Source organism: Xiphophorus maculatus, chromosome 9 (assembly GCF_002775205.1).
Source record: "Xiphophorus maculatus strain JP 163 A chromosome 9, X_maculatus-5.0-male, whole genome shotgun sequence".
NCBI classification, from domain to species: domain Eukaryota; kingdom Metazoa; phylum Chordata; class Actinopteri; order Cyprinodontiformes; family Poeciliidae; genus Xiphophorus; species Xiphophorus maculatus.
This window is the reverse complement of record NC_036451.1, coordinates 1,891,973-1,919,815: the sequence shown is the minus strand read 5'-3', so window position 1 is coordinate 1,919,815 and position 27,843 is coordinate 1,891,973. Positions and strand designations below refer to the sequence as shown.

The 27,843-nt window shown below is 38.3% G+C and overlaps 2 protein-coding genes across 4 annotated transcripts; one reads left to right on the top strand and one right to left on the bottom strand.

Moving 5' to 3' along the window:
• Positions 1-101: 101 nt before the first annotated feature.
• Positions 102-15,296, top strand: LOC111609723 (E3 ubiquitin-protein ligase RNF14-like). Of its 3 annotated transcripts, XR_002753291.1 has the most exons (9): positions 102-882; positions 1,250-1,380; positions 2,041-2,553; positions 3,388-3,466; positions 4,098-4,301; positions 4,868-5,040; positions 5,129-5,417; positions 14,364-14,410; positions 15,212-15,296. XR_002753291.1 is itself a non-coding variant. In XM_023339769.1 (7 exons), the coding sequence occupies exons 1-7, from the start codon at positions 729-731 to the stop codon at positions 5,189-5,191; spliced, it is 1,317 nt and encodes a 438-aa protein (XP_023195537.1). In that variant the 5' UTR covers positions 102-728; the 3' UTR covers positions 5,192-6,367. The 3 variants fall into 3 exon arrangements, 1 of the variants encoding a protein (XP_023195537.1); XR_002753290.1 differs by lacking the exons at positions 14,364-14,410; positions 15,212-15,296 and adding an exon at positions 6,393-6,998; XM_023339769.1 differs by lacking the exons at positions 14,364-14,410; positions 15,212-15,296 and having other exon boundaries at positions 5,129-6,367.
• Positions 14,878-27,345, bottom strand: zmat3 (zinc finger matrin-type 3). The gene is made up of 6 exons (XM_023339768.1): positions 27,176-27,345; positions 20,315-20,997; positions 19,358-19,495; positions 18,223-18,389; positions 18,041-18,144; positions 14,878-15,342 (listed from the first exon to the last, which is right to left on the bottom strand). Exons 1-6 carry the CDS (start codon positions 27,297-27,299, stop codon positions 15,134-15,136), a joined length of 1,425 nt encoding a protein of 474 aa, XP_023195536.1. The 5' UTR covers positions 27,300-27,345; the 3' UTR covers positions 14,878-15,133.
• Positions 27,346-27,843: the final 498 nt, after the last annotated feature.

The window sequence follows — 27,843 nt, the reverse complement described above, 5'->3', positions numbered from 1 at the left end:
GGAAGTTTTGCGAGGGAACGCAAAAGGTTTTGCGAGGGAACGCAAAAGTTTTGCGAGGTAACGCAAAAGTATTGCGAGGGAACGCAAAAGTTTTGCGAGGTAACGCAAAAGAAAAAAAATTCCCCATGTCCCCTAGAGGGCTCCGTACCGTACAGCTCCACATAACATCGCACTTCTGCCCTATTTTCGCTTAATTTTCTGAAATGTACCGGTTCGGAAATCAGCAGTAAAAACTCCACAGCGCGTCACTGTGGAAACTGGCCCCACGTGTTATCGTTTCCTTTCTTATAAAGATTAAATCACTGCAGGTACATAAGACGGCCTATTGGGTTATAAATCACTGAACGGAGCCAAAATATGTTTTACCTTTATTTTAATTATGAATGGGGACAAAAAACATCCAGTGGCTTTTATTGAAATGACCTTTTCCAAACGATAACACGCTGGACGAGTTTCCACAGTGACGCTGTGGAGTTTTTACTGCTGATTCCTGAACCTTGCGTCAGACTGCAGTTTATTAAGGCGAGTCCACAGAGGGACGGACTCATGTGGACCAGGAAGCTGATGGAGACACAGTAAACAGCTGACATGTAAACTAAGTCCATTTTTAAACATTGCAGCCATTTTTAATCATTTTGTTGAAGGTAGTTTTTTTTAAAAAATCACATTTTAAGCTGCTTCGCTGTTATTTCGAGCAGCGGCTGAATAATTTCGCGTCTCTGGACTTCATGAATACGGACTTGGAGGAGCAGGAAGACGAGCTGCTCGCCCTGCAGAGCATATTTGGTTCGGAAGAGTTCCTCCGAAATGAGTCGAAGTCTGCCGGAGAATTCCGAGTTTCCGTGGAGCTGCCAGCGGGATTCACTGTGCTCCTAAAACACGGTAAAGTTCAGAAAACTGAGCAAAATGGGGCAGAAGTGCCATGTTATGTGGAGCTGCGCTTCTACACTGACTTTTACGGTAGCAGTTTAACTCCGTGGTTCGTTCAAGTTAGCTTGTACAATTGAATATCTAATAAAAACCTCAACAAAATACATTTGTCAGTCATGAAGATACGACTTCCAAGAAATCCTTGACCACTTTTGAGACAATTAAGATGAAACGGGCCCAAAGTCCAATCATTTGCTTGCTTCAAGATTACAATTTTTCTTTTTTGGTCAGAAAAAGAATTAAAACATTTCTAATATTTTTGTGGAAGCAAAATACAAATTCAAATAAGACTCGTAAAATAATTTTTTCTTCCGACTAGGTGGAACGATAAGGCAGTATGACGTCTCTTTCCTTCCACCGCTGATTCTGACCTTTGAACTTCCTGGAGATTACCCATCCTCCGCCCCTCCCTCCTTCACTCTCACCTGCTGCTGGCTGACTCAACCACAGGTAATAAATAAATGACAGTGGTGGAAAAACGTCTGAAACAATGTACTGGGGATCAGTCACACAATAAATGAATAAAAAGTTATGTACTATATGTAACGTATAGGGTGGGGCGCTGCGCTACAGGGGCGCCAAAAAACGAGGGTGTGAAATTTATTCCTAGTCAGCATTTTCTGCATCCAGTCAAAGTCTACATTGAAAATAAACCTACAAGATCAGAGAAAAGCATCTGCAAACTCCAAGGAAAACACTACGACATTGGATTAGGGTTATTGTTTATTTAAAATAAAATAAAAATTGTAAAGTAAATTTCCACCAAAAAATTGGATATTTTGACAAATTTTGGACTTTTGAGACTCGGTTAATACTTCAAACAACTTAGAAAATTTGTTTCATAAGTCAAAAATAATTAAAATTTTATCATGTTTTTTATTAAACAACAAAATTCTGAAATAAATCTAAAAATTTCTGAGTCGTTTCTAGCAAATATTTGAATCGTCAAACTTCTGAGAAAATTTCTGAGATTAATCTAAAAAATATTTGACGGAAGAGTTTTTTGGCAGAAATTTATTCCCTTCTTTTCTATGTATAATGGCCTTAATACGCCGTCGTAAAACTCCTCCAAACCATGGATTAAACATATTTTTTGTTTCTCTGTCTCAGCTAACGTCCCTGAGTGATCAGCTCACAGATCTCTACCAGGCCACTGGGGGCGCTGTGGTGCTCTTCTCCTGGATCCAGTTTCTGAGAGAGGAAGCCCTGAAGCAGCTGGACATCCACAATCTGCTGGAGCTTCCTTCTGACCAGAACCATTCTTCCTCAGCTGCAGACAGATCTGAACTTCCTGGGTCTGTTCCGGCCGGACAGGAAGTCGTCCCTCCAAACGAAGACCAAAGTGACTCTGGTCTCTCTTTGACTGCGTCTCAGATTCTCCTGTCCCAGATTTTGATCCATGATGCAGAGCAGAAACAAAAGGTGTTTGCCGCCACGCCGTTTGACTGCGGCGTGTGTTTCTCGAGCCGGCTCGGGTCCGAGTGCGTGCAGCTGTACGAGTGCGGCCACATCTTCTGCCTGGCCTGTCTCGACGAGTTCTGGAAAGCCCAGATTACGGAGGGGAACGTCCGCGGCGTTACCTGTCCTCAGGTAGACTGCTCTGCCACGCCAACACCTGCACAGGTACGCTGCATTTTGAGACACCCTGATAAAATCAATTAAAAAAATGCTGCAGTTAGTGGAAGCTAACGCTAAAGCGCTAACCATAGACATTAGCTCCACTAACATGGTATACCAAGATGATACCCAGTGGAAGCTAATGCTACAGCGCTAACTTCAACAATGTTGATACTCACCATGTTCCAATGATACAATATAACTTACAAAACAGTAAATCGCCCTCAACCTCTCTTGACCAAAAATAGCCAATCAGAGCCAGGAGGCGGGTCTTAGCAAGGTTAGCCATCCTAATGTACTCACTGCTAAATGTGCTAATGGTTTAGAAACAACTTACTGTTACAGGAAACCATTTATCGGCCATCATCAGTGGCTATTCCAACACTATATCTACTATAGCGCTAATGTTAGTGGAGCTAACATTAACATTAGCTCCACTAACATTAATATTACCATTCACGACATGCTATGCTAGCTGCTTAAGGAAAGCCGCGCCATATTGTGATTATCAGCACTAAGACCCACCTCCTCGCTCTGATTGGTTGTTTCTAATTAGCATTGGGAGAAGCTAGAGGAGCTAAACTTGTATCACACCAAACTGTCACAACAGTGATAGTTTCAACTAATATGTAAAATATAGATGTAGTAGAAAAATTAATGCAACAATATAGAAAGTATTCGTTATTTTTTAAAAACATTTCAATAGCAATAATGAGCCATAAATTTACAGTATTTTTCTTCCTCTTTGTTTGTTTTGGTGAAAATAATTACATAAATCTCATACATGCATAGAGTTTTATCCTCTTCTTCCCTTCTGTGCGTCTCTAATGCCTCCTACAGGTGAAAAGTCTTGTAGGAGAGGAGCTCTTTCACAGATATGATCGTCTTCTGCTACAGTCTACCCTGGACGTCATGCCTGGTATGCCTATCAATAATGCAGACCTATTATGCAAAACACACATTTTGGACATTTTTGTGCTTCCATTTAGGTCTGAACTGCTTCTGAAAACAACCTGGATGTTTAAGAACAAAACAGCCAGAAGTTTTCTGACAATAAGTTCATGTTTTTGGTGTCTGGAAAATGAGCCGTTTCTAAAACCTTCTGAATGTAACGTCACAAATCAGCAGGCACACATTCCACCCCCTTACCTAGCAACCACGGAGTTCTGCCTGTTACCTAGCAACCTGAGCTGAGCTCCAGCACGTTTGGTCAGCTGGTTTTACTGCTGTATGCGCTGTACAATGGCTGCTGGAAAACACAAGAGTTTTCTCGTTGACTTAAAATCCAGAAGCCTCTTGCTGCATTGTTGTTGGTTGTGAAGGAGGTTTCACTTCTGCTTTTCAAAGTTGTACGGTTGTATAACGGTGAATCTGTTTGCAACTGTTTTTACATGCGAGTATAAACGTTGAGTTATTGTGCAAAAAAATTTAATGAACATGTTTTGTATAAGCTATTCTATCCTGTTGAAGGAAACATTAGAGGTCATACATTTCAGGGTTAAAGGAAAACTACACATCCTCATCTCTCATTTTTTACTTTTCATTTTTAGACATCACGTATTGTCCTCGGCTTACTTGCGGTTCTGCTGTGATCTTGGAGAAGTCCAGCCCTGCAGCGATGTGCTCTGTCTGCAGCTTTGCTTTCTGTGTAGACTGTAAAAAAACGTACCATGGAGCAAGCAAGTGCTACGAAGAGCCTGACTTGTCTACAGAGAAGAGTGAAGATCAGCTGGTAGCTTTACCAAAGACAGGAGGTACATTCTTGAAATAATTCTGTGTGGTCTTGACAAATTTATACAGAAGAAAACTGTGTGCACCGTCTGTTATTTTAAGTTGAATTTCATAGTGAGTAGGGCTATAAATATCTTACTCTTTACTAAAAAAACAAATTACACATCAATTCTTTTATTAAGTTTGGTTAATATCAGGGTTTTTATTACTGGAAATGATCTAAATGTTTTCTAGACCAAATAAACTGAAAATAAATACCCAAAATGTTAGGCCTTTTATTAAGACAAAACCTATTGTATGTTTAATTCAGATTTTAAAAAAATCAAAACAATTAGTTTGCATTTAAATTTGAAAAACAATACGGCCGCCTAAATACTTTCAACTTTGGGATTCTGGCCCATATTTCAAAAAGTTCAAACACCACTTTGAAATAAACTAATGAAAATGAAATGAAATTCAGTTATATGATATAAATTGTTACCATTTAAAGAAAAATGTTATGAAAGAGCGATTTAAGTTTCTCCAAACAGCAGTAAATGTGCAGGTTGTGTTTCAGGATACATTTTATTTTTACTTTTATTTTTTCCAGAGGGGATCCAGGCGCTTATGGAGAATTATGCTAAAGGCGGCAAGCGGAAGCGTCGCCTCCTAGAAAACAGATATGGCCGTAAATTGTTTGTCTACACCTTTGAAAAGCACGTTAGCGACAAATGGATAACCACCAACACCAGACCCTGCCCTCACTGCTTCTCCCCAATACAGGTACGTTTTGTTTTTAACAGCTTTAGTTTCTCATTGTTTCAGGCAATCTGGTTCTTTTCTTCACATTATGTTGTTGTTTGTGTTGCAGAAAGATGGCGGATGCCACCACATGTTTTGCACTCATTGTAAACGGAAGTTTACGTGGCAGTGACTCTGTAGACTTGACTCTTTAGAACAGTCTTTCTCAAACTTTGGACCGCGGCTGCCCCCTACTGGCCCCCCAGGGACTGCACGTAAACGACCGTTTATTTACCGTGACGTCAGCTCGAAGTGCGACGCTACAGCTAGCTTAGCAATGGATTGTGTTTAAAAATAATAATGAATCAAATCGGATACCGGTGGAAAGAAAACAACGCCAGGAATACTTTTATGCAGAGGTGAGCAGAGTACTAAAAAACTTTACTGAAGCAAGACTAGTTCTACTTCGACATATTTTTAATCAAGTAAACATAAAAAGTAGCCTTCCAAGAAATTATTCACGTAAGAATAAAAAAGTATTACAAAAAGAATTACAGCTGTATTATAACTAACTTCAGTCCCTGCAGCTTCACCCTGGATTTTATAACTGATACGATATGCAAGTCGAAATGTTCAGGTCCTTTATCTGAAGCCGTTAGCAGAGCTAGTAGCTTCTCCGTCTCTTTAGCCATTAGCTCTAAGTCCAGACTGAAACGAAGCATCAGTGTCCTTATGAAAAGAATCAACTCTAGTCTTGGTATTTTAAGGTTTTAGCAAATCTTATTTTCACTTAAAATGTTTGTGACAAAATGCTTGTTTCAAAACTACAAGATGACAACATTACAATAATTTGATAATTTTCTGAGTGAGCTTTGCTATGCTGTTAGGACAGAATCATGGGAGAGAAGGAAAAACTTATTTATGGCTTCAAGCAGTAAAATCAGATTTTACTGTAAACTTTCTGTCAGCACTGGGAATATAAACTGCTAAAAGTCTGCCCAGTAACAGTTTCATTATTTATCTGTGAGGTCAGGCTCACAGAAACGTTCAAAAACATTAAAACTCATAATAAAAAAATGCTACTCTCCACCGGTTTGCTTTCTGTCACAAACACTAGATGGCGCTGAAGAACAACAACAGCTAAATGAGCCTTAGAAATGTTGATTTTCTTTTCTGTAAGCAGAAACACAAATGCTACAATATACAAAGTGATGTTTATTTTATGCAAAGCATTAAAAAAAATTTACCCTAAATAATAATTTGTAGTGCAATAACTCTTACATTATTAAGATCTGAAATATGAAAAATTGGTCAACTTTTCATCTTACATTTAAAAATGACAGTAAAATGTCTTAAATAAATCTACCAGCTAACATTTTATTTGCTTTCAAAAGCTCACAGGTGCAGCTGCTGCTGCCGCTGGACGTTTGACACCTACACACAGACTTCCTGTTTTTGAAATGTCCCCCTCCCTTCCTGCGCTGTAAAACACGAGTCTGCATGACCCCCATGCTGCAGGGTTCTTTTTTCAAGATAGAAAATGTGAAGTTTCACTCATTGTGTGTGTATATATATATATAAACAAGAATATTTCTGACGTTGAAAAGTATAACATCTGCTCGAAAATGCTCCAAAATTTTTAGATTACTCTCATAAATTTTGTTCTTTTTTTCAGACAATTTCTGAGTTTGAAAAGTTGAACATTTGAAAGAAAAAAAACTCAGAAATTTTAAGATTAATCTCATTAATGTTTGAGAAAAAACACGAAAATTTCTGTTTCAAAGGTCAAACATTTTTGACTTTGGAAGTTTTTGCTTGAAACTAGAAATTTTAATGTTTTTTTTTTCTGGCAGAATTTATTCTTTTTTTGTTTTTGTCTATGTGCAGAGGCCCTAATACACCATTGTATGAAAACTGACTTTTCTCTGCAGGTTTAATAATTTTTAACTCTCATGAAGGAATTAGAACCATCATCAGAATAAACAAAGCAAAACACTGAATTATTCTGGTCTGTAAATATCTAAGATGAGGTCAGCAGGTTACATTTCACACCAACTTGATGACACATAAACATCTCAGCAGAGGCACAGATTTATTTTTATTCAGAGTAATATAACAAATATCTATTTACAGTAGATTATGGAGAACATTTGCTCCTTTCAGGCTGATGGCTGCATGTTTCCCCTGCAGCGCTGTGAGCTGAGCCACAGCGGAGACCAGATGAGACTTTAGTGATGAAAACCGCAGCTCAGTTTTTATCGCCTGCATGTTTATTCATCTGTCATGAAACACAAGCATACACAGAAACTACAGCGCCTGCCGTCCAGGCGTTCACTCAAACAGTAGAATGGAGTTTTAATGCTGTTCAGAGGCACTAAACGTGTGCTGAGGTTTTTCCACAAAGATCACAGGATCATCTGCATACCTGCAGGGGCGATGCCGTCAGACTCACGGCCCTGGGCAGGAACCAGTAGTGGAGGATCCTGAATTGTGTCTCTAATCTAGAATATACAGCTTCTATGTGAGACAGGAGGGATATGTTTGGAAAATTCTCACCATCCCTTTTTAAAAATTTACAGAATCTCACAATTAAGAATTAGAAACTCAAATCTCATATTTCTGCTTTCACTTCAAATAATTGTTGCTTATTTCTCACAACGATGCAATTGAAATTAATAATTATGATTTTGAAAGTCAAACTTATGACTTCAAATTATTCTAATGACTTAGTTTTATGTATAAAAATGACTTCAAAATGATGTCTTTAAAATCCAGTTTTGCAAGTCAGATCTCATAATTTTGATTTTATTTTACATAATTTTAATTTATTTCTTATCCATCCATCCATCCATCCATCCATCTTCTTCCGCTTATCCGGGGTCGGGTCGCAGGGGTAGCAGCTTCAGAAGGGAGGCCCAAACTTTCCTCTCCCCGGCCACTTCTTCCAGCTCCTCCGGGGGAATCCCGAGGCGTTCCCAGGCCAGCCGAGAGACATAGTCCCTCCAGCGTGTCCTGGGTCTTCCCCGGGGCCTCCTCCCGGTGGGACGTGCCCGGAACACCTCACCAGGGAGGCGTCCAGGAGGCATCCTGACCAGATGCCCAAGCCACCTCAACTGGCTCCTCTCGATGTGAAGGAGCAGCGGCTCTACTCTGAGTCCTTCCCGGATGACTGAGCTTCTCACCCTATCTCTAAGGGAGAGCCCAGCCACCCTACGGAGAAAACCCATTTCGGCCGCTTGTATCCGCGATCTCATTCTTTCGGTTATGACCCATTTCTTATACTTGATTTTAATTCCATTAAAGAATTTTATATTTTTTAAAAAAGTTCACTCAAAATTCTAAATTTTGTTTTTGAAGTTTTAAAAGTCAGATCTCATAATTCTGATTTTATATCACATAGTGTTTGATTACTTCTCATAATGATGTTTTTAAGAGTCATAGTTATGACTTTGGAATTTAAAATGATTACTTCAAAATTCTAAATATATTTTTTTCCAAAATCCAGTTTTGCAAGTCAGAATTATTGAAGTAGATTCTAAAAATTATCACTATATTTTGCATAACTATTACTTTGTATCTTATGACAGAAAATCAAATTTCTTGTTTAAAACTTTATAGTTATAACTGTATTTTATGCCTTTCTTACTTTGAAAATCCGATTTATTGTTTTAAATCAAATTTCATAATTGAGTCACAAACTCAACTTTGTATCTTAAACTGTTATCTAAATTATGACTTTGAAACCTATAATTTTTGACTCTGGAAGTCAGAATCATAATTTTGTAAAAATTCATAATCTTGATTTTATATCTAATAACTAAGATTTTATATAACTTTGAAACTCATGAGCAACTTTTTCTTTTTCAAGTAGAAGACACTGACATGTTTCCTATGGAACATTATTATTGAGAATCAATAGTGACGATGTTGGAAAAAGCTTTAAAATAAATTCTCATTGTGACCCAGAAGCCAATTTATTTAGTTCACTCTTAAAAAAAAACTTTAAACAAACCCATATTGTGCTGCAGTGGTCGTATTTTTAAATGCCATGTCGTTTTGTTTTTTCTTTTGTTTTTTAATATGTATATATAATTTTGGGGCCCTGCGACAGCCTGGCGACCTGTCCAGGTGACCCCGCCTCTCGCCCGAAACAGATAGGCACCAGGACCCCTCCTTACCCCACAAGGGTGTACAGGAAATGGATGGATGGATATAATTTTGGGGTTTCAATAAATACTTACGGTTCTTATACTGTAGATTTTTATGTAAATAAGTATCTAATTTTAGTAATAAAATAGCATTTTTCATTCTAATTTTTGATTCTCCTTTTGGTAAGATACTGACTGCTGATGATGCTTAACATAACCCAACTTAAGAAAACTAAATAGTTGGTGAAGTTGATGCTTATGATGCTGATAAACAAGAAGACGGTTTTTAAAGAGTTTAAACTTAAAAAATTCATTGTTATTATGCTTCTTTTGAAGTTTAGATGATCAAACACTAAAGTGCCTCATGACAAGCAGAGTGGAAAACATTTCATCTGCAACTTTTAAACTAATACAAGTTGAAAATAACTAACTCTTACGTGTAGATTCTGCCAAACAGAAGACAAAAATAGATTCAGATTCCCTTCCAATATGGCAAACAGTTTTAACATTTTAAATGTTTCACAGTTTATGTTTTTTTGTTTTTTTAGCTAAACTTCCCCTTTTTGCCCGTCTGCCATGCCTGGTTTAGTCCAAAGTCCCAGCGCACGGACAAACAGCTCACAATCGTAAACATTACATTTAGAATTGCTAAGAGGTATATATCGACAAAAATAGTCTTCACTTGAAAGTAACGATAAATGGTAAAAGGTCTTTCCGTAGAACACCAATGCCCGTTTTTTTAAACATCCAGTGTAAAAATGGTTTTGCTAACTTTCCTCTTTCTCCAGAAATATCTCTAAATAAATACAAATCTCTCACAAACCCTCCAGCAGCCGACAGCTGCAACTTTCTTCATGCACAAAAAATAAAACAGTTAGGCATTTTTGTCATGTACAACAAAACGTTGAAGTTTAACATTAAACTGATTATTTTTGAAACATGTCAGCATCTCAATAACAGTGAAACAACTTCATAAATTCATATTGTGATTAACCATTCTATGATCTATCTAGGTATAATAAGAAGGCAAAAAAAAGTTACATCAGGCTTTATAAAATATTTGTGCAGCCTATTGTTGAGACCAGACACACTCTTCAGCGCTACAAAGCAGCATTCACTGATGTGGCCATTCAGTACGGAAGTATATTTGGTACAAAAGTATCTGTGCTTTGTAACTGTGAAGTTGAAGTCAGATATTAAAATCTTACAGGAATTTTTAACTGCAGATTTTTGTCGTTTTTCACAAGTAAAAAACAACAAATTCTTAAATACAAGTACAGAAATTGTATTTGTTTAGTCACACTTTAAAGTAGCTCCGTAGTTTACTTACAAATAGTTTCAGTCTCAACGAGGCAATGAAGGTTTATAGGTTTAATGAATGAGATAAACTAACATTAAATTAATAGTTTTAAATAATTTAGTTTAGATTTTTCTGTTTTAAGTGAAGACAGAAGATTTTGGCTAAATGAAATGTTGATGTTGTTTTGGTTATTAATTAGTGATTAAATATTAATGAATAATTACAGTCATCTATTGACCTGCCAACGTATAATAAATGACTGTCGACATGAAAACTTTTAGCTATGATCGAATCTGGAGAAGTTTGGTTTTCAGCAAACAGCCTGAAAAAAAAAGAAATAAAACTGGAAATGTTTTATTTTCACTTTAGACTTTTTGTGTTAGTCTGACACTGAGAACAATGGAAAACATTTCATGTGGACCTGTTATGCAAAATTCACATTTTTCGCATTTTCGTTCTCCCATTTATGTTTCTACTCTTTCTGAAAACAGCTGAAGCACTTAAAAACACTGCTGCTGTTGGCAGTTATTTAATGTTTTACAGTGTGTGGAAAATGAGCCGTCTCAAAAACCTTATGAATGTTGAGTCACATTCGACTAGAACTTTGCCGTTACCTAGCAACACCAGCAGAGCTCTGCCGTTACCTGGCAACCCAGGCAGAGCTCTGCCGTTACCTAGCAACTCCAGGCAGAGCTCATTCTAGAAGGAACTCAAAATATGCAGAACAGACCAGACTGAATTCTTATAATCTAAGAATGATTTTGTGTAAAAAAAATGCATAAAGGATGTTTTGTTCAGCCCATAAATATATCTTAATTTGTTCCAGGAGCATAGTAGGTGATCTTTACGTTAAAATAAATATAAATGTGAACAGGGAGGCAGAATAACTGGCAATTTACTGCATGATGCTTTTAGGATGCAGTTAAACATTCCCAAATCTTCTCAAAAATAAGCATGTTATTTACTCTTTATCATTTTTTTGAGAACTTCTAACACCACAAAACAGACAATTTTCTTTCTAAATTCTCATATTAAGCAAAAATACTGAATAATATGTATCTTTTACATCAAACTTAAAGTAAATCTTTAATGATTAACGCACAGTTTCACTTTAAGGTCCAACTTTGCTCAGATAAATCTGGCAAAGAACTTTGGTTAAACTGCGCACACGTCACTGGAAAGTAAAGTTGGATTCAAAGTAAATGGGAAAAAAAAAAATCAAAGTTAAATATTGTTTTCTTGTTTCTGGTCATCCTGCATTTTCTGCTTCCCTGAGAGAGAATCTAATTTTTCATTCTGGTTTCTGTTAGCGCAATAAATCATCTTATCATAGCAGAGCTTTTATGAGGCACAAAAACATGTTATCTTTAGGAAAAAGGAGGAGTACAAAGTATAAAGAATAAAGAGTATAAAGTTTAAACAAAAGAAAGCCATTCCTGACAAACCGTATCTCACTCCAGATCCTCATTGCTCCTTTCTGATCAGATTTATTTGGAATTTAATAATTAATGTAAACACTCACATGGCTGATTTTTAAATTATTACTGTGTGATTGTGGGCAGGTTTGTGTTGGTAATTAAAATGCCACCTAAAACAACAAACTGCAGAGGTTTGATTCACACCTTTGTGCTTTTGGCAGTTTAGTTAAACTGCAAACGTTAAAATATTTTAGTAGGAAATTATTTTAGGGATCAACTCTAAGTGTATTTAGAAAGTGGAAGGTAATGATTTATGATTTTTAAATTTCATTTTAAAAATAAAAATCTGAATGTCACGGCTATTGCAAAAAAAAAAACATTAACAAAGATTACAAGAATATAATGTTTATTCTTGTAATTTTATGACTATTCTCATATTATTACAACTGTATTCTCATACAAATTTGTTCTTATAATATTATTAATTTATTTTCATATTATTATGACTTTATCTTCATATTACTACAGCTTTATTCTGATACGACTTTGTTCTGGTATTGTTATGAATTTATTTTCATATTATTTCAACTTCATCTCATTTTATTTTGACTTTATTCTTGTAATATTGTGGTTTTCTTAATCTTACAGATTATTTAAATGAAAAGCAAATTTATTTTTCTGTTTTCAAACTAATAATGCTTGTATTTTTAATTTTTTTGGTCAATTACTATGCAGAAAAAAAAATTACTTTTACTTTGACAGGATGTTTTTGCATGAGTAAAATCCTTTTCTGTAGGTCACCCTGTCAGAAAGGTTTAACTTTTTGCTTCAAATAATTAAATTTTTTTCATTATTTATATTCATATTAGCCAGATTTAAAGGCACAGTCCCTGTTTTCAGTCTACGAACTCAAAATGCCTCATGAATGCGTTTCTTCAGCTCAGCTGAACTAGAACATTAAATTAGATAAAAATAAACAGGAAAATCACATTTACGTCCAGCCAGTTATAGGAAGGAGATTTCTGGGGAAAAACAAAAACTCGACAGGAAGTGGGTCATGGGAGTGACAGGAACAACACAACAGTCTGTAAATCTGCTCACCGCCACTTAAACTATAGTAAAACACAGATATTTGTTTCTGCTTGAATAAACCAAAACAACCTGCAGCAGCTTTCCAATTTACAAACTAATTCAAAGTTTAAACGCTTTCCGCTGTGAGGAAATGTTGTTTCTCTCCACAACTCAGCTGCTTGATGGAGTTTTAGGGCCATACTAAGAAAAAAAACAAATTACATTACAAGAATAACTTAACTTTTAAGTTAATTTTGGATAAAGTCGAAATAATACAAGTATAAAGTTGTAATATTTTAAGAATAAAGTCAATTTTACCAGAATAAAGCTGAAATAATGAGAATAAAGGCATAATATTATTACAATAAACTCAAAATATTTTGAGAATAAAATCATATTCCAAAAATAATGTAATATTACAAGAATAAAGTTGTAATATTAAAATAAAGTTGTACAAAGATAAAGTTGAAATAACATGAGAATAAAGTGAATATTATGAAAATAAATATGTAATATAAACACTATAATGATGCAAGAATCAAGTTGAAATAATATGTCTTTGTTCTGGTAATACAGCGAATTTATTGTCACATTATTTCCACTTTATTCTCATAATTTTATAACTTTATTCTTGTAGTTTTTATTTTATTATTGTGTCCCTAGTTCTCCATCGTATTTCTGCAGTCAAAATGTTTTTGATTCTCCGCCTCATGCAGTCAAACTGAGACTATTAGCAGCTTTTAGTTAAACGTCGAAGGAACCAAAGTTTCTTTAGTAAAATCCACTAAAAAATAAAAATAAATAAACATACAGTGCTGATGTACTGAGTCAGTGTGAGCAGGATGATTAAATAAATTAATTGTAGCTTTAGATGCTGAGAATAACTGAAGAATCAATAAGATTCATATTTTTATACTATATTTACACCTACAATGTAACATTTTTATATTTACATAACATCTGGATGGTTTATTATGACCTATAGAAAAGCTCTACCACAGTACAGATTGGTTTTTATTGTGTTGCCAGAGCTTTGGCCCGGTTCCCTCCAATTCCCTCCAGAGGTCAGAGGTCAACCAAAGCTCCCAGTTTCATTTAACACTCCTGTAAAGTTAATTGTGCTTTTGTTGGTTCTGAAAGGTGAAATCAGCAAGTCGTGCTTTGGGTTTAACTCCTCTGTCAGGCTGAAAAGATGCTGAATTTGTGGCTCTAAGGAGCCGATAAAAAATACCTGGAGAGCCGTTTTTATTCCCGTCCCGCTGACTTCGGTCCTGATTGATTTCTGTTTGTTTTTTACCACATTTTCATTCCCCTCGGACGCTTTTAGCTCCGTGTCTCGTTACTAAATGTTCCTGCAGACTTCCGGTTTGTGATTAGTCTTCTGAACAAGCCCAGTATTTATTTGCATTTCATTTGCATCCTCTCTAGTAACCTGAGTCTGAATGAATCCTGCTCAACTCTGAGAAGGAAAGCAGGTCAGTGAAAGTACAAAAAAAGGAATCATTTGTTTCCTATCCATATGTTGACTAAATAGTTGGGTTTTTTTTATTTTCTCCAAACTGTTTGGCGAAAAAAAAAAAAATCACCAGTTTTAAACAAAAATATTTTATAGGCACTGACAAAAAAAAACAATTAAATTTGACCAAGTCCAGTTTCTAGTGTAAATATCTTAGTACAACTGAAAAATAACTTATAAGTAACTTTTCAGCAAGATATAGGAGGTTGTTTTATCTAAATAATTTTCTTAATATTGATATAAAAAGTACTACTTTAACTGGCAGATTATTTCTCTTATAACATGGGAAAAATGTCTTTTTATAAGTGAATTTATTTGCCAGTGGAACTAGAACTTTTTCATCAAAATTAAGGAATTATTGACTTAAACTTGTATATCTTGCTGAAAAGTTACTTGTAAGTTAATCTTCTCTTATTTCAAGTTTACTAAGATATTTACACTAGAAACTGGACAAAATTACATGGTAAGATTTTGTGTTTTTGCAGTGTAAAGAGCCAAAACATCTTAAATGAGGAAAACACAGATGTAACTATTTACTACTTGATCTACTGTTTGAGCTGCTGTAATACTTTTTAAAATGCTCCTGTCTGGATTTGATGTTTAAATTAAATCTTAGATGATCTGCGGTGAGATCTGGCCTCCATTTTGGATGTTTGAATCTGTTTGGGTCGGCTCTTCCCTCTTAGCTGTAGCCGAGGTTCTCCATTTCATGGCGGTATCTCAGCTCCGACACTTTGGCTTTGTGCTGCTTGCTCTCCAGATGCTGCCGGAAGTCCGTCTCCTGCTCGGCGCCGCAGTTGCACATGGAGCAGTAGAACTGTCCGCTGGGAGTCACGCACATGGCTAGGTCCCTGGGGATGCGCTGCCTCGGCCTCGGGTTGTAATACGGCCCTGGACGGGGCGGAACGACAAACAGGCAGCATTAATTTCACATTTTGCATGTTTTTGTTCTTTCATTTGGGATTCTACTGCTTCTAAAAACATCCCAAGTGCTCAAAAATGCACCCAGCCATTTTTGGGCAATGTATTATTTGTAGTAATGTAATATTAATATGATGTAATGTTTTTTGGAGTTTGGAAAATGAGCCGTTTCCAAAACCTCCGGAATGTAACGTCACAAATCGAAGCACAGACCGTTACCTAGCAACCCAGAGGGAACTCCAGAAAGTTTGGTCAGCTTTATACCATGATGTTATATAATATATAACTGTTGCACTGTTATAACAGTTATAACGGTCTGAGTTGAAATATTAATGTTTTTTGAATTGCAATTTTGGTTGCAGAGACTTCATAATACACTTTAATTATTAAGTTTTGTTTTTATTTTCTAATTTTTTAATGTTTTCCGGTTACAGTGTTAAATATTCTTTAGACTTACCATCCAGGAACCACTTGCTGCATTCTTGTTGGTTGTGCAGGAGGCGCCACTTCTGCTTTTCAAACGTGCTTTATAATTGTGCATCTGTTTGCAGCCATTTTTATGTGCAAGTGCAATCCAGCAGATTTTTTGGATTTAATGTGACAAGACAGCCATCAACGGCTCATTCTGAAAAAAAATAGTCCAGTCAAACTAAGAATAACCAAACTCTGGTCCAGCACACCTGGCTCTTGGTTTGGTTGAAGTGAACTCTGGTGCTGTTCCAATGCTTATGTGAACAACAAGCAGACCAGAAACCGCTCCAAAAGCAGGAAGTGGATTTCAGAGCAGAGCATTCTTGGTGAATACAATCTCTAAACTCGACTAATTCTGCTTTTCTTAAAGTTCAGTGCGAACAGGAACAAGTTTAATCATAGGATAAGAAAAAAGTCAGAATGATTCATTTATTCTGATAAAATAACCGTCTTCGGTGCGCAGAAATAACAGTTCAGGACAATGTTCACTGTTTGTGTAGAAAGTGCAGAAAAATGTCAAAAAGAGACAAAAATGACAGCGACAAAGCAACAACACTGCACAAGGTCAGCTGTTCCAGGATATTTCCATCACAAAATCTGCTGACATGAGCAGATAATTGTGGAAAAGAATAAACTGATTGTTTTTACTCTCATTTATTCTCTTTAACTCTTTGCCGATTTGCTAATGAGTTTGTAAAAAAGAGTCGGAATCAGACACAGCAAGAAGGGTATGTTGACGTCAGCACAAGGTCTGACGTTCTTATGCTGTATCTGCTTACACACACGCGCGCACACACACACACACACACACACACACACACACACACACACACAAGCTCAAAAGGTGAAAACAAATACTGTGGAGGTTTTTCTCAGCAAGCTGTTACCCTATAGGTTAGCAGGAAAACAAACACGACTGAAGATCGCCACCAGTCACCTGACCAACATTTTCTTTAAAAACTGTTGAAAAAGAGCAAACACTCCCCCACCTGGCCAACAGAGGTGGTCAGGTGGAGGCCTCCTCTGTGGCCCCCACCTGGCCAACAGAGTTGTCAAGCGTTTCCTGTTTTCATTATGAGGCAGTTTTTGTTGTTGACTGAAATCAGCAGATTTAAAGTCTTTTCTCTCTTGCTCCATGCATCAAGGACATTTGCAAACGCCAAGCCAGCTGGGAAAGCTTCCAATGCTGAAGAGAAGACGTTATATTTTATGCATGCATCCACATTAACGGCAGGGAAAACGGCGTCTAAGCTGTGAAAGTCCAGAAGGGAAGGCTGGGCGTACCGTTAGGTCTGTCACAATCTGCAATAAATTAATTAATCACATGATGAATTAAAATGAGCTCATTAATTTCCACTAGAGCAGCAGTTATTAAAGAGATGCTCTCATTGAAACTTGTTGAAAAACACTGTATGAAGTAGTTAGTTTGCACTTCCTGCCTGTTCATTAATATTTTCTGAAATGCAATTTTGGTTGCAGATATTCCACTTTAATTATTGCTTTGTTTTTTATTTTGGATTTTTAAAATGTTTTCCTAAATATTCTTTAGAAATCAAAGTGATTTTGATCTTTGACATTCTTGCATTAATATGCCATTATTATTATATTATTTAAAACAACAATATTAACATTTATGGCAATAATTTTGAGAAGAATTTATCATCCAGCAGAATGTCTTATGACAGGGCTAAATACCGTACTTTCTGGACTAAATGTTGCTCTGGAGTATAAATTCAATTTATTTATAAATGATTAAATGTGTTGAAATGTTCCACTAACACGTTGCGATCAGTTGTCTGCTTTTTAAAGGGAATTTATTGTGAAAAGTTTACTTTTTGCATGCTTTTTATCCTTCTATTTGGGTCTCTAATGCTTATGAAAACATCCCAGGCACTTAAAAAACCACTCAGCTGATTTACAGCAATAATTTGATGTTGTTTGGTGTGTGGAAAAGGAGCTGTTTCAAAAACCTTTTGAATGAAACGTAGCAAATCAGCAGAAACTGCCCCTCGCCTCAGCCTGTTACCTAGCAACCCCAGTGGAGTTCCGCCCGTCACCTAGCAACCCAAGCTGAGCAACCCCAGGTCAGCTGGTTTTAGATTCAAAACTGAAACTTTTCCCTCGACCAAACAAGCTTTGATAAAAAAAAACTTCATTCAGAGGTAAAACCGGTTTTAGTTTCTTCCTGACTTTTCACCTGGCATGGCGGCGGGCAGCTGGGGGCTGCGGCGGTTTTTCACCAGTCGGTACTCGTTGCCATCTTTCCGATTTTTTCTTGGCGCTCCCTCATTGCTGCCTTCCCTGTAAAAAGGTGAAGACAAAAATCCCTTTCAGACAAACACTTGCCGACACAGAAAACGTTTCTCGACCCAAACCCACATGTTGCTGGAGTTCTGCTGGGCCTCCGCCAGGCGAAGCTTCTTGGCGTGGTTTTTGCCCTGGTAGTGGGCCTGCGCAACTGCCAGCGAGCTGAAGGAGGCGTCACACAGTTTACAATAGTCGTTCTCAGTGGCCAGGATGACCCGGGGAGCCCCTTTATACAGCGCCTGCAAACACCAGACAAAGCATCGCACTGTTTGTGGTGAGAGGAGTTAGCGAGCAAACACGAAGCAAAGACGAAAAAGAAATGTTCAGAACCACTGAGAGGCAGAAAAACAGATCTCTGAGTCATTCTCTCTGTTTTCTTTTACTGCAAAATATACACCAACCACCATTTAGAGATAAGGAAACAGATGTCTGATATAAACAAATTGTTTAAATAAGAGTTTTCAATATAAAAATCAGGACTGAAGATGAAAATCTAAACTGTTTGGTGCTGAGAGAAGAATGTGCATCCACAATTACAGGAGACCTATTACGCAAAATTCACATTTTGAATGTTTTTGTACTTTTGTTTGGGTCTCTGCTGCTTCTAAAAACAACTCTAGCGCTTAAAAGAACCACCCAGTCGATTCTTTGGTGTCTGGAAAATGAACCTTCAGAATGTAACATCACAAATCAGCAGGCACTCCCCGTCACCTAGGAACCCCAGCGGAGCTCTGCTCATCACCTAGCAACCCCGGCGGAGCTCTGCTCATCACCTAGCAACCCCGGCAGAGCTCTGCTCATTACCTAGCAACCCCGGCGGAGCTCTGCTCATCACCTAGCAACCCCGGCAGAGCTCTGCTCATTACCTAGCAACCCCGGCGGAGCTCTGCTCATTACCTAGCAACCCAAGCTGTGCTCCACATGCAAGTGTAAACGTTGAGCTGGGGGGTGTGGCCAGCAGCAGCTTATTTGCATTTAAAGTGACAAGACACCCTAAAACAGCTCATTCTGAAAGGAGCTCAAAAAATTATTATCTGAGGAGGATTTTGTGCAAAAACATTTTAATGAAAATGTTTTTTATAGCTACAGTTCAAGCCTAACCTGTGCAAGGAAGCGTAGTAGGTCACCATTAATCGACTGCAGCTGCCTCCCACCTCCTCAGATTAAACAGGCAAGTTGGTGCAGAAATGATGTAGTTTGGCCTAACCTGTCTGCCTCCATCAGCATCAGCAGCTCCTGAGCCGGCGTTCGGACCGGCGCCCTCCAGGGCTTCTGGTATCCTGATGGCAGGCGGCTGCTGGCTGCCAGCATAAAAATTTCTCAACTTTTTGCTGTGGTTCTTTCCCTGGATGAAAAGATGCAGAAGTTAGTATTTTTTGTGGCCAGTTACAAGTAAACGTAACTAGATGCTACCCAATTCAGGTGTTGGCATAAAGCATAAAGTAAAAGGGCAGCTGAATGTTTATGTTGGTTACAATGGTCAAAGCTGTAGTAAGTAACTTAATAAAAAACATGTTTACATATTTGTTAAAATTATTAACATGTCGTGACTGTGGAGAAATTTAGCTTTACCTCCTCCCAGTGCTAATTAAAGAAATACACCACTGAGTCAGAAACAACCAATCAGAGCCAGGAGGAGGGTCTCAGCGCCGCCAATCACTCTTGTGTATGCACTCTCCTCCTTGCTCGCTGCTATGCTGCAACAGAGCCTTCCACGAATGCTAAGGCTAGCAAAGAAGCTCAATAATTTTCGTTTGCATGATTTATTGTTTTTCTCTTTCTTCTCCTTCTGCCAAAAGCAGGATGACTCAAGTCTTCAGTCTGTTGCCTTTTTTTTCTGAAGGACAATTTTGTTTACAAATAATTCATAATTCATTTCATTTGTTGTTTCTGTTGCTTTGTTTCTTTATTTTTGATCATTGTTCATTAGAATTTAACGTTTCTTGATCTTTCAGATTATTATGCCATTACCATTATTGAAAATACTCTGAAAACAACAATATTATTATTTATTGCAATGATAAACGGGACAATTTATCGTCCCGTTAAAATTGGTTATGGTGACAGGCCTGGTCATAACATCAAGTCACAACAACTTTTACAAAACATAACTTTGTAAAAGTTGCATACTGCAGCTTTAAATTGGGAGTGTGTTTCCACTCACCTGGTAGTGAGCTTGTGCCTGCTGAGCGGAGTTAAGTGTAACATTGCAGAGTTTACAGTACAGTGGTTTGCACAGTTCTTCCAGACCCAGAGGGTCATCCTGCTCCTCCACCCCCAGCAAGGAGCCCTCATCCTGGGGCTGCTCGCCGGCAGGAGCTGCTTGGCCTGGTAGAGGCCCACACGGGTAGCTGGATACCTGTGCTGGTCCTGGGGGCCGTGGGGTAATCTGTGACGGACCTGGGTCTGGAGCGGGGGGTGAGGATAAGGAGCTGGGGGGCAGCGGGAAGCGGCTGGGTGCGGGCACCACAGGTGGAGGGACCAGTGCTTGAGCTGGGCGGAGGTGTGGAGGACCTAAAGGCTGGGTGAGGTCAATGGTTGGAGGTACGATTGCTTGTGTTGGATCTACAGGTGGAGGAACTAGAGTGTGCGCCATTGGAGGAGGCCCCATTGGTTGGGTTGGGGGCATTGGAGGTGGGGCTAAGGTGTGCGGCGGCGTAATGGATGGAGGCCTCAACGTGTGGGCAGAAGGCCCTAGACTCTGAGTGGGAGGAAGAGTTGGGGGTCCGATTGGTTGGGTAGCAGCAATGGGTGGAGGTCCTAAATGGTGCAGAGAGTCCATGTAATGGAAGGGCTGTTGGGGATGACTGAAGAGACTGAGAGGAGGCTTCAACATGGCGTCCGGACCTGAGAAAACCCAAACGTAATCTGTCAACTGGTTTATGTGTTTAGTGAAGTCCATGAAGAGTTAAAGGCCTATAAGTAACATTGTGTGCAGAAATCTCAGCACATTCAGAGGCCAGAAGACATGAACATGTTTAAGTCTTGTTCATTATGAGGCCTGAGACCCTTTCTGTTAACTGAGCAACCTTCAGCTGGAATTGGCTAGAAATGTTCAACTTTTGAAAATCAGAAAATTTCCAAAAATATTCAATTTTTGAATCTCAGAAATTTTCTCTTTTTTTTTTTCTTTTTTTTCTTTTTTTTTTTTAGCAAAATCTCACATTTCTGGGGTTTTTTCAGAAATTTTTTGACTTTTGAAACTCATAAAATTTCCATGTTTCTCTAAAAATGTCTTTTAACAAGTTTCTGACTTTTCAAACTCAGAAACGTCCACATAATTTCTAGAAAATTTCTTAGATGTATCACAAAATTTCTGTTTTTTTTTTTACTTTTCAAACTTTTAAAAATGTTAAACTTTTGAAATTCCAAGTTTTCCCAAGTTTTTCTATAAAATTTCTGAAACTCCTAAAATTTCTGAATTTTTTAGAAAATTTGTGACTTTTCATACTCAGAAATGTTCATGTTTTTTCCAGAAAATTTTGGATTGTTTTGGTGGAAATTGACTCCTCCTTTTATTCTATCTTCAGCGGCTCTAATACGCCGCCGTAGGTTTTAAAGAATGCTATTATTTACAGTGAAATGAATCCTGAAGGACTCAGCAGCGAGGAAGCAGCATAAAAAGCCAAACACACAATTCTGGTTTTAGCTAAAAGCTTCAATGTTATTGCAAACATGAATCCAAAAACTATTTTAAACTTAACAAAAAGTATTTTTTGAAGATAAAAATAACTTCCATTTGATTAAAATGATGATAAATGTCTATTGGGTGGATTTTGACAGCTGATGATGGCGCAGATTTAAAGCCCAGAGGCAAAATGGACAAAGAGCGAACAGAAACACATTCTTGGACAGAGCTTTGAGTTTCACACTTCAATAGGCTTCAGAAAGATCAGGCTGAGCATGCAGCGCCTGCAGTCAAGCATACAGGACATCAGATACACACACACACACACACACACACACGCAGTACCAACTCTAACTCCATGTCCCCCCCCCCTTTTTCATCCTATAGGCCACAAACACACACACATCTTCTGGCTTAGCTAGGTATTCTCACTCCTGTTTTCAGGATTGCTTTGTCACTGCCTGTGTGTGTGTGTGTGTGTGTGTGTGTGTGTGTGTGTGTGTGTGTGTGTGTGTGTGTGTGTGTGTTTGAGGTGGGGGTTGTATGTATAACTCTAAATTGTCAGGTCAGTACTCAGCAAACAGCTGTGTCAAAACCCACTTTGCTGAACGCTTTCATCTGAAAATCCGATTGAACGCCGTTGGCAGTGAGTCCCAGACCCAAAATAACAGCCTGGGCTGTTTGTGTTTCCGAGCGCCGCTGCCTGTCCGTCTCTCTGTCCGCCCCGTCCTGCTGCCTGTCACCCGGTCCTGCTGACCTCAGGAGAAAGGTACGCCAGACAAGCCCCTGACCTTACTATTAGTCACATCAGCTGCCGGACGAGTCACACGGCCAACAAGGAGAACCGTCTCAATCCATTTCATTCTTTATTGATATTTTGAGTCCTGCCCTAGTGGCCTTTGTTTTTTGGAGCTGCTTATTTAGAAATGTTTTTAAGTCTTCTAACACTGATTTGTTTGAAGTAATCTCGAAAAAAATTAGGTTTAAAGGGGACCTATTGCACAAAATTCACATTTGACACATTTCTGAGCTTCCATTTGGGTCTCAACTGCTTCTGAAAAGAAGCCCAAGTGCTTAAATGTGACACGTTATGCTACTCGATCAGGTTAAGGTAGGTCTATGGCCTATTCAAAACATGTTGATTAAATTTTTTCACTATACAGACTGCTGCCAACAGCCATTAAATCCTTAAAGAATTTGAATTAATACGAGTTACATTTATTTTCCCTTTGGAATCAATAAAGAATTTTTTAATTTGAAGATTTTTTGCGTAAAATTATTCTTAAATAATCTGAGACGGACTGGCGACATGTCCAAGGTGACCGCGCCTCTCGCCCGAAATGTCTCTCTGGAGATTGGCACCAGCAACCCTCTTGACCCCTGTAGGGTGCAAGAAAATGGATGGATGGATTCTTAATGAGATTTTGAGGCCACACCCCCAACTCAACATTTTCACTCACGTGAAAATGGCTGCAATCGTACATCTTTGAAAAGAAGAAGTGGAGCCTCCTGCGCAACCAACAAGAGTGCAGAAAGCGGGTTCTGGATGGTAAGTCAACATCAAAACCCTTGTCTCTTCCAGGAGTAACACCAGCTGATCAAATGTGTTGGAGCTCTGCTTTGGTTGCTAGGCGATGGGTGGAGTTCCGCTGGGGTTGCTAGGAAACGGGCAGTGCCTGCTGATTTGTTATGTTACATTTTCAAGGTTTTTTTAAATGGATCATTAATTTACTGTCCAAAAAAATGACTGGGTGTTTTATTTTTTTGTGTTTTGTTGTTTTCAGAAGCTGTAGAAACCCAAACGGAAGTACAAAAACATGCAAAATGTGAATTCAAACAACAAATGGAGATTTATTCCCGCAGTTTCTGTCTTCTTTAGTTAAGCCCAAACGTACACAGAGCAATTATCCGCATGTCTCAACATAACCAGGAAGATCCAGGCTTTCTGTTGCACTATCTCTGTTCTTGTACATGTAACATGAAACCTCTTACATCCCAGACTCGATTGTTAAAATCATGTAACATAATTACAAACTGCAGCCCGAGTCTATTTGAATGAAGAATACAAAGACCTCAGGCAGATTTTCTTCTTCTATACCACATTGTTCTTAGTTGCTTTTCTCCAATATAATTAACCCTTAGTTGGCTGAAAACACTGCATATATAGGAGAACAACACAGACAATAGATACCTTGCAGCCTATTATTGTACTCGAGCTGGAAATCAATAGATGTAGTCTCTTGATGCACAATAGTCTACCAGCTTCATTTTTATTTCCCAGTTGGATTCTAACGGCTGATTTAAGAAACTGGGGAGAAATATTACTTTGTTTTGATGCGTTTTATTTGTATTTTTGGGAACATGTGCCACAGTAGAGGAAGTTCTGCTCTTGTTGCTTAGAGATGACATTAAGGAAAACTGCAGGAGAGATATTATGAGCAGAAATACTGACTTCTCCTAATTATATCCATTTAATCCAATGTGTTTTATTTAGATTTTAAATGACAGATTAACTCAAAGTGGTGCAAAATTGGGAAGTGGGTGATTGTTTCTCAGGCAAAACCATGTTTCTGAAAAGTGTGTTTGAATTTGGGCTGCACAGTGGCGCAGTTGGTAGCGCTGTTGCCTTGCAGCAAGAAGGTCCTGGGTTCGATTCCCGGCCCGCGGTCTTTCTGCATGGAGTGTGCATGTTCTCCCTGTGCATGCGTGGGTTCTCTCCGGGTACTCCGGCTTCCTCCTCTTTGTAAACTAGTTTAAGCTCAGTTGGGAGTCTGTTAACAGCGATTTCTATGTCTCACCACAAATTCTTGATTGGATTTTGGTCCAGACTTTGACTAGGTCACTACAACTTGCAACAAGACATTTTCCAGTAATTTTTTTTAAATATGTGAAATAATCTGCCAGTGGAACTAGTACTTTTTCATCAATGTTGAGGGATTATTTACTTAAAACAAACTGCTATCTCTTGCTGAAAAGTTAAGTTAGTTTTGTCTTGTTTCAAGCGTACGCTTGATATTTACGCTAGAAGCTAGACAAAAATAGTTAGCAAAGTTATTTTTTCCCAGTGTATTGATGCTGAAAATAACTGTTTCCATTACAGATGTGCGCAGAACTTTGTCGATATTCCACTAATGTAAAAAAAAAAAACCCAGTTTCCTTGTTTCTACTAAAAACTACATTAAAATCACTAGTAAATAAGTTTGTTCATGAGATAAGTCATTAAAAACACTCTGCGCTGTCATCCTCCTACCACTTCCTGTCTTTGTCTTCTTTGTCATTTCTGGCAGTAGTAACATAAAAAATGTTTACATGTCATCACAACAACTGGGTGGTGTTGTATTTAGCATCACTTTTTTTACTAGTGATGGTAAAAAGTGTTTCCGCTGCAGTTTGTTTGTTTACTTGAGTAAAATCCTCTGTTGTCTGCACTATAATTTTGGCCCCTTTGAGCTCCCGTAGATTTTATGTTGGCTAGATAGGTCAAGGTTAGCATTTTATTCACTTCTGATTTTGCCCTTTGTAAGCAGAAACACAGAAACATGGCTATTCCTGGCTGCAGCGTCATATAAATACTCACCGTTTTGACTGCAGTGACGAGGCAATCAGCTGCAGGTCAAAAATCAGGATTACATAAAGCCCAATTTCCAAAGCTTCATTATCCACCCATCACACTTTTCCTCAGCCTTTTTTTTGTTCTCACAGCCTCAAGAGGAGCTGCCAGAGATAAAATCCTTGATGTTATTTCAGACGCGCCATCACTTGTCAGATTTCTTTGAGCTTGACTCAGGAGTTTGCAGCTCGCTGGGTGAGCGCCCAGAATCAAAACGCAAAAACAGAGTCTTCAAGCCTTTTTTTAATTTCACTCTCTCCTCTGAGAGTCTTTAAATAGGCCAACTGTTCATTTTCTCTTGAGTTTCTTTTGTAGGTGCCGCGTTGTGTCACATCAATTATGGAGCGACAGGAAGTACATGCCTTCTGCACTGAATCCATCCGGACATTTCACTGCCTCCCCTGTAACCGTCGGTTACTGTAGCTAAATTCTTCATTTTATTTTTACGCCTGATAAATTGTTCAGGAATTTAACTAACTTCAACATTAACTGAGATATGTTGCCCTTTAAGTGATTGTGTTGCATTTAACAGTGATTTTGGCAGAGCAAGAAGTCTTGTAGGGATGAAAGTTATCAATTAATGAGTTAATCTAAAGATGATTGATCTTATCAATCATCTTTGATAAGCTGACATTTTCTTAAAATCTTGAGATTTCTCTTGTATTAAGAGGTTTTACTGTTTTTTTCATAACATAAAAGACTAACTTTTCGTGATAAACCTAGTTTAAAAAAAGAAAAAACACATTTGAACATTATTTTGTCAGTTTCAGAATAAACAGAAAATTGTGGTTTTCTCAGTATATTTGTAAAATAAATTACAGGTAATTCATTATATTTTGCTACTTGCATAAATTGTTTCCAGGAATGAACCAAAGCAACTGAGAAAAACGGTGCAGAGACTCTCTCATGTTCCCATTTCTACTTTTTTGTCTTTTCCGTTCAGAATCACAATAACATTTCTGTCAACAAATTACAACAAAAGCAAAAACATGCATGTTGTCCAATCTCTTGTTGTCCAGTTGCAATTCACATTATTTGTCCTCAAAACTTTACTCAAGAAAATCCTGATATATTGAAAACATGACTAATCAATTTGTCAATGAAGCAAGGACTTGCCATTCAGTTCATTGACACAGATATTTAATTTTGAGATATCACCAAAGGATTTTTGGAAAGAAACTTGCTTTTGCAGGTAATCAGTGGTGTTTTATAGAGAGAAATCCACCAAAGTGACAAACAGATACACTGTAAAATCTAATAATTAAATCCAAAAGGTAATCTACGGGTTCCTAGTGAGTAATTGGAGGTTTATTAACAGATTGGTCAGTCTCTCGCTGTTAACATGGTCAGTGCTGCAGCCTGACAGATTTTGGCCCGATGTCTCTGATTTCTCACAGGAAGGCGGCTACGCAGGTTCATCAGGGGGCATTTTCTTTATGGCTGTCACATGTCAGCAGTTCAGATCGAGCTGCAGCTCTGCCTGTTCCTCTCCGACTTCGGATCTGAAGTCTCTCCAGTGCACGTATTTCCTAGAGCTGTCCACAGATTTTTGCACCGCAGCATCTTGCCGAACAGAATGGTGGCTGGTGCAGCCCAGCAGCAACATCATGAAATATGACAGCGGCAGCGTCAGGGGCAACCCCCGTTTCTACACCCACGGACCGCGAAGCGATCTGCAGTCACCTCACACCGGCTTTCACCAGTTTCTTCTTTTCTCTCTCTCTCTCATTTTTTTTTTTTTTTGCAGAATAACGCAGGAGAGTTTTTGCACGTCAGCCTCAACTTACCTGGCAATCGTGCAAGATAATGGCTGCTGTCACTGTAGCCGACAGGCGGCGAAGTGTAGTTTCTGCAGTATTCTGCGCTCTGGTAGTATGCAGCATCCCCGCATCTCAGCTGCAGCGCCATCATCGCCGGAACATCCCTCTGCCAACTTCTCCTCTCTGAAAAACCGGGCGGGCGGTCAGAGAGGATGGCAGTCCCGACCAGGACGCGCACACCGCGGCTTCCACCGGAAGGGGAACAGGGTGCAAAAGGTTCCCAACCCAAAGCACAAATTCACGCCGTTCATCGTCCACTGCGCGTTTTGGTTTTGTTGTTGCCATAGATAGTCGGAAAATGTCGTGTAATTTGTGAAGGCGCTTTGGGATTGTTTAAACGCCCCCGGAGGTTTGCCCAGCATCCCTTCCCGTCTTGGTACGGCCCATTTCCGATGCCACTGCTGCTTCTTTGCATGGGTGGCAATAATGACACATTGTATAAATATGCTACACCTCTGTGGTCAAGTCCAGCCACCGAGCTGGCAAATTATGACTAAACCGTTCTCAGATATGCGTGTAAACAAAAAGCAATGCATTAAGATAAAGATAATAAATGAATAATATCGATAAAATAAACCAATAAAATAACTTCTGACTGCTGAAGTCCGGGCTGTAAAGAGTAAAAGTGTGAATGT

Excerpts from the sequence above, each read along its gene's own strand:
- LOC111609723 (XM_023339769.1), top strand. The coding sequence starts at position 729 with ATGAATACGGACTTGGAGGAGCAGGAAGACGAGCTGCTCGCCCTGCAG. Across the intron at positions 4,302-4,867 it reads AGCTTTACCAAAGACAGGAG|AGGGGATCCAGGCGCTTATG; the intron begins GTACATTCTTGA and ends TATTTTTTCCAG. Across the intron at positions 5,041-5,128 it reads ACTGCTTCTCCCCAATACAG|AAAGATGGCGGATGCCACCA; the intron begins GTACGTTTTGTT and ends TTTGTGTTGCAG.
- zmat3 (XM_023339768.1), bottom strand. The coding sequence starts at position 27,299 with ATGATGGCGCTGCAGCTGAGATGCGGGGATGCTGCATACTACCAGAGC. Across the intron at positions 18,145-18,222 it reads CAGCAGAACTCCAGCAACAT|GGAAGGCAGCAATGAGGGAG; the intron begins GTGGGTTTGGGT and ends ACCTTTTTACAG. Across the intron at positions 15,343-18,040 it reads GCTGCCCGCCGCCATGCCAG|GGCCGTATTACAACCCGAGG; the intron begins GTGAAAAGTCAG and ends CGCCCCGTCCAG.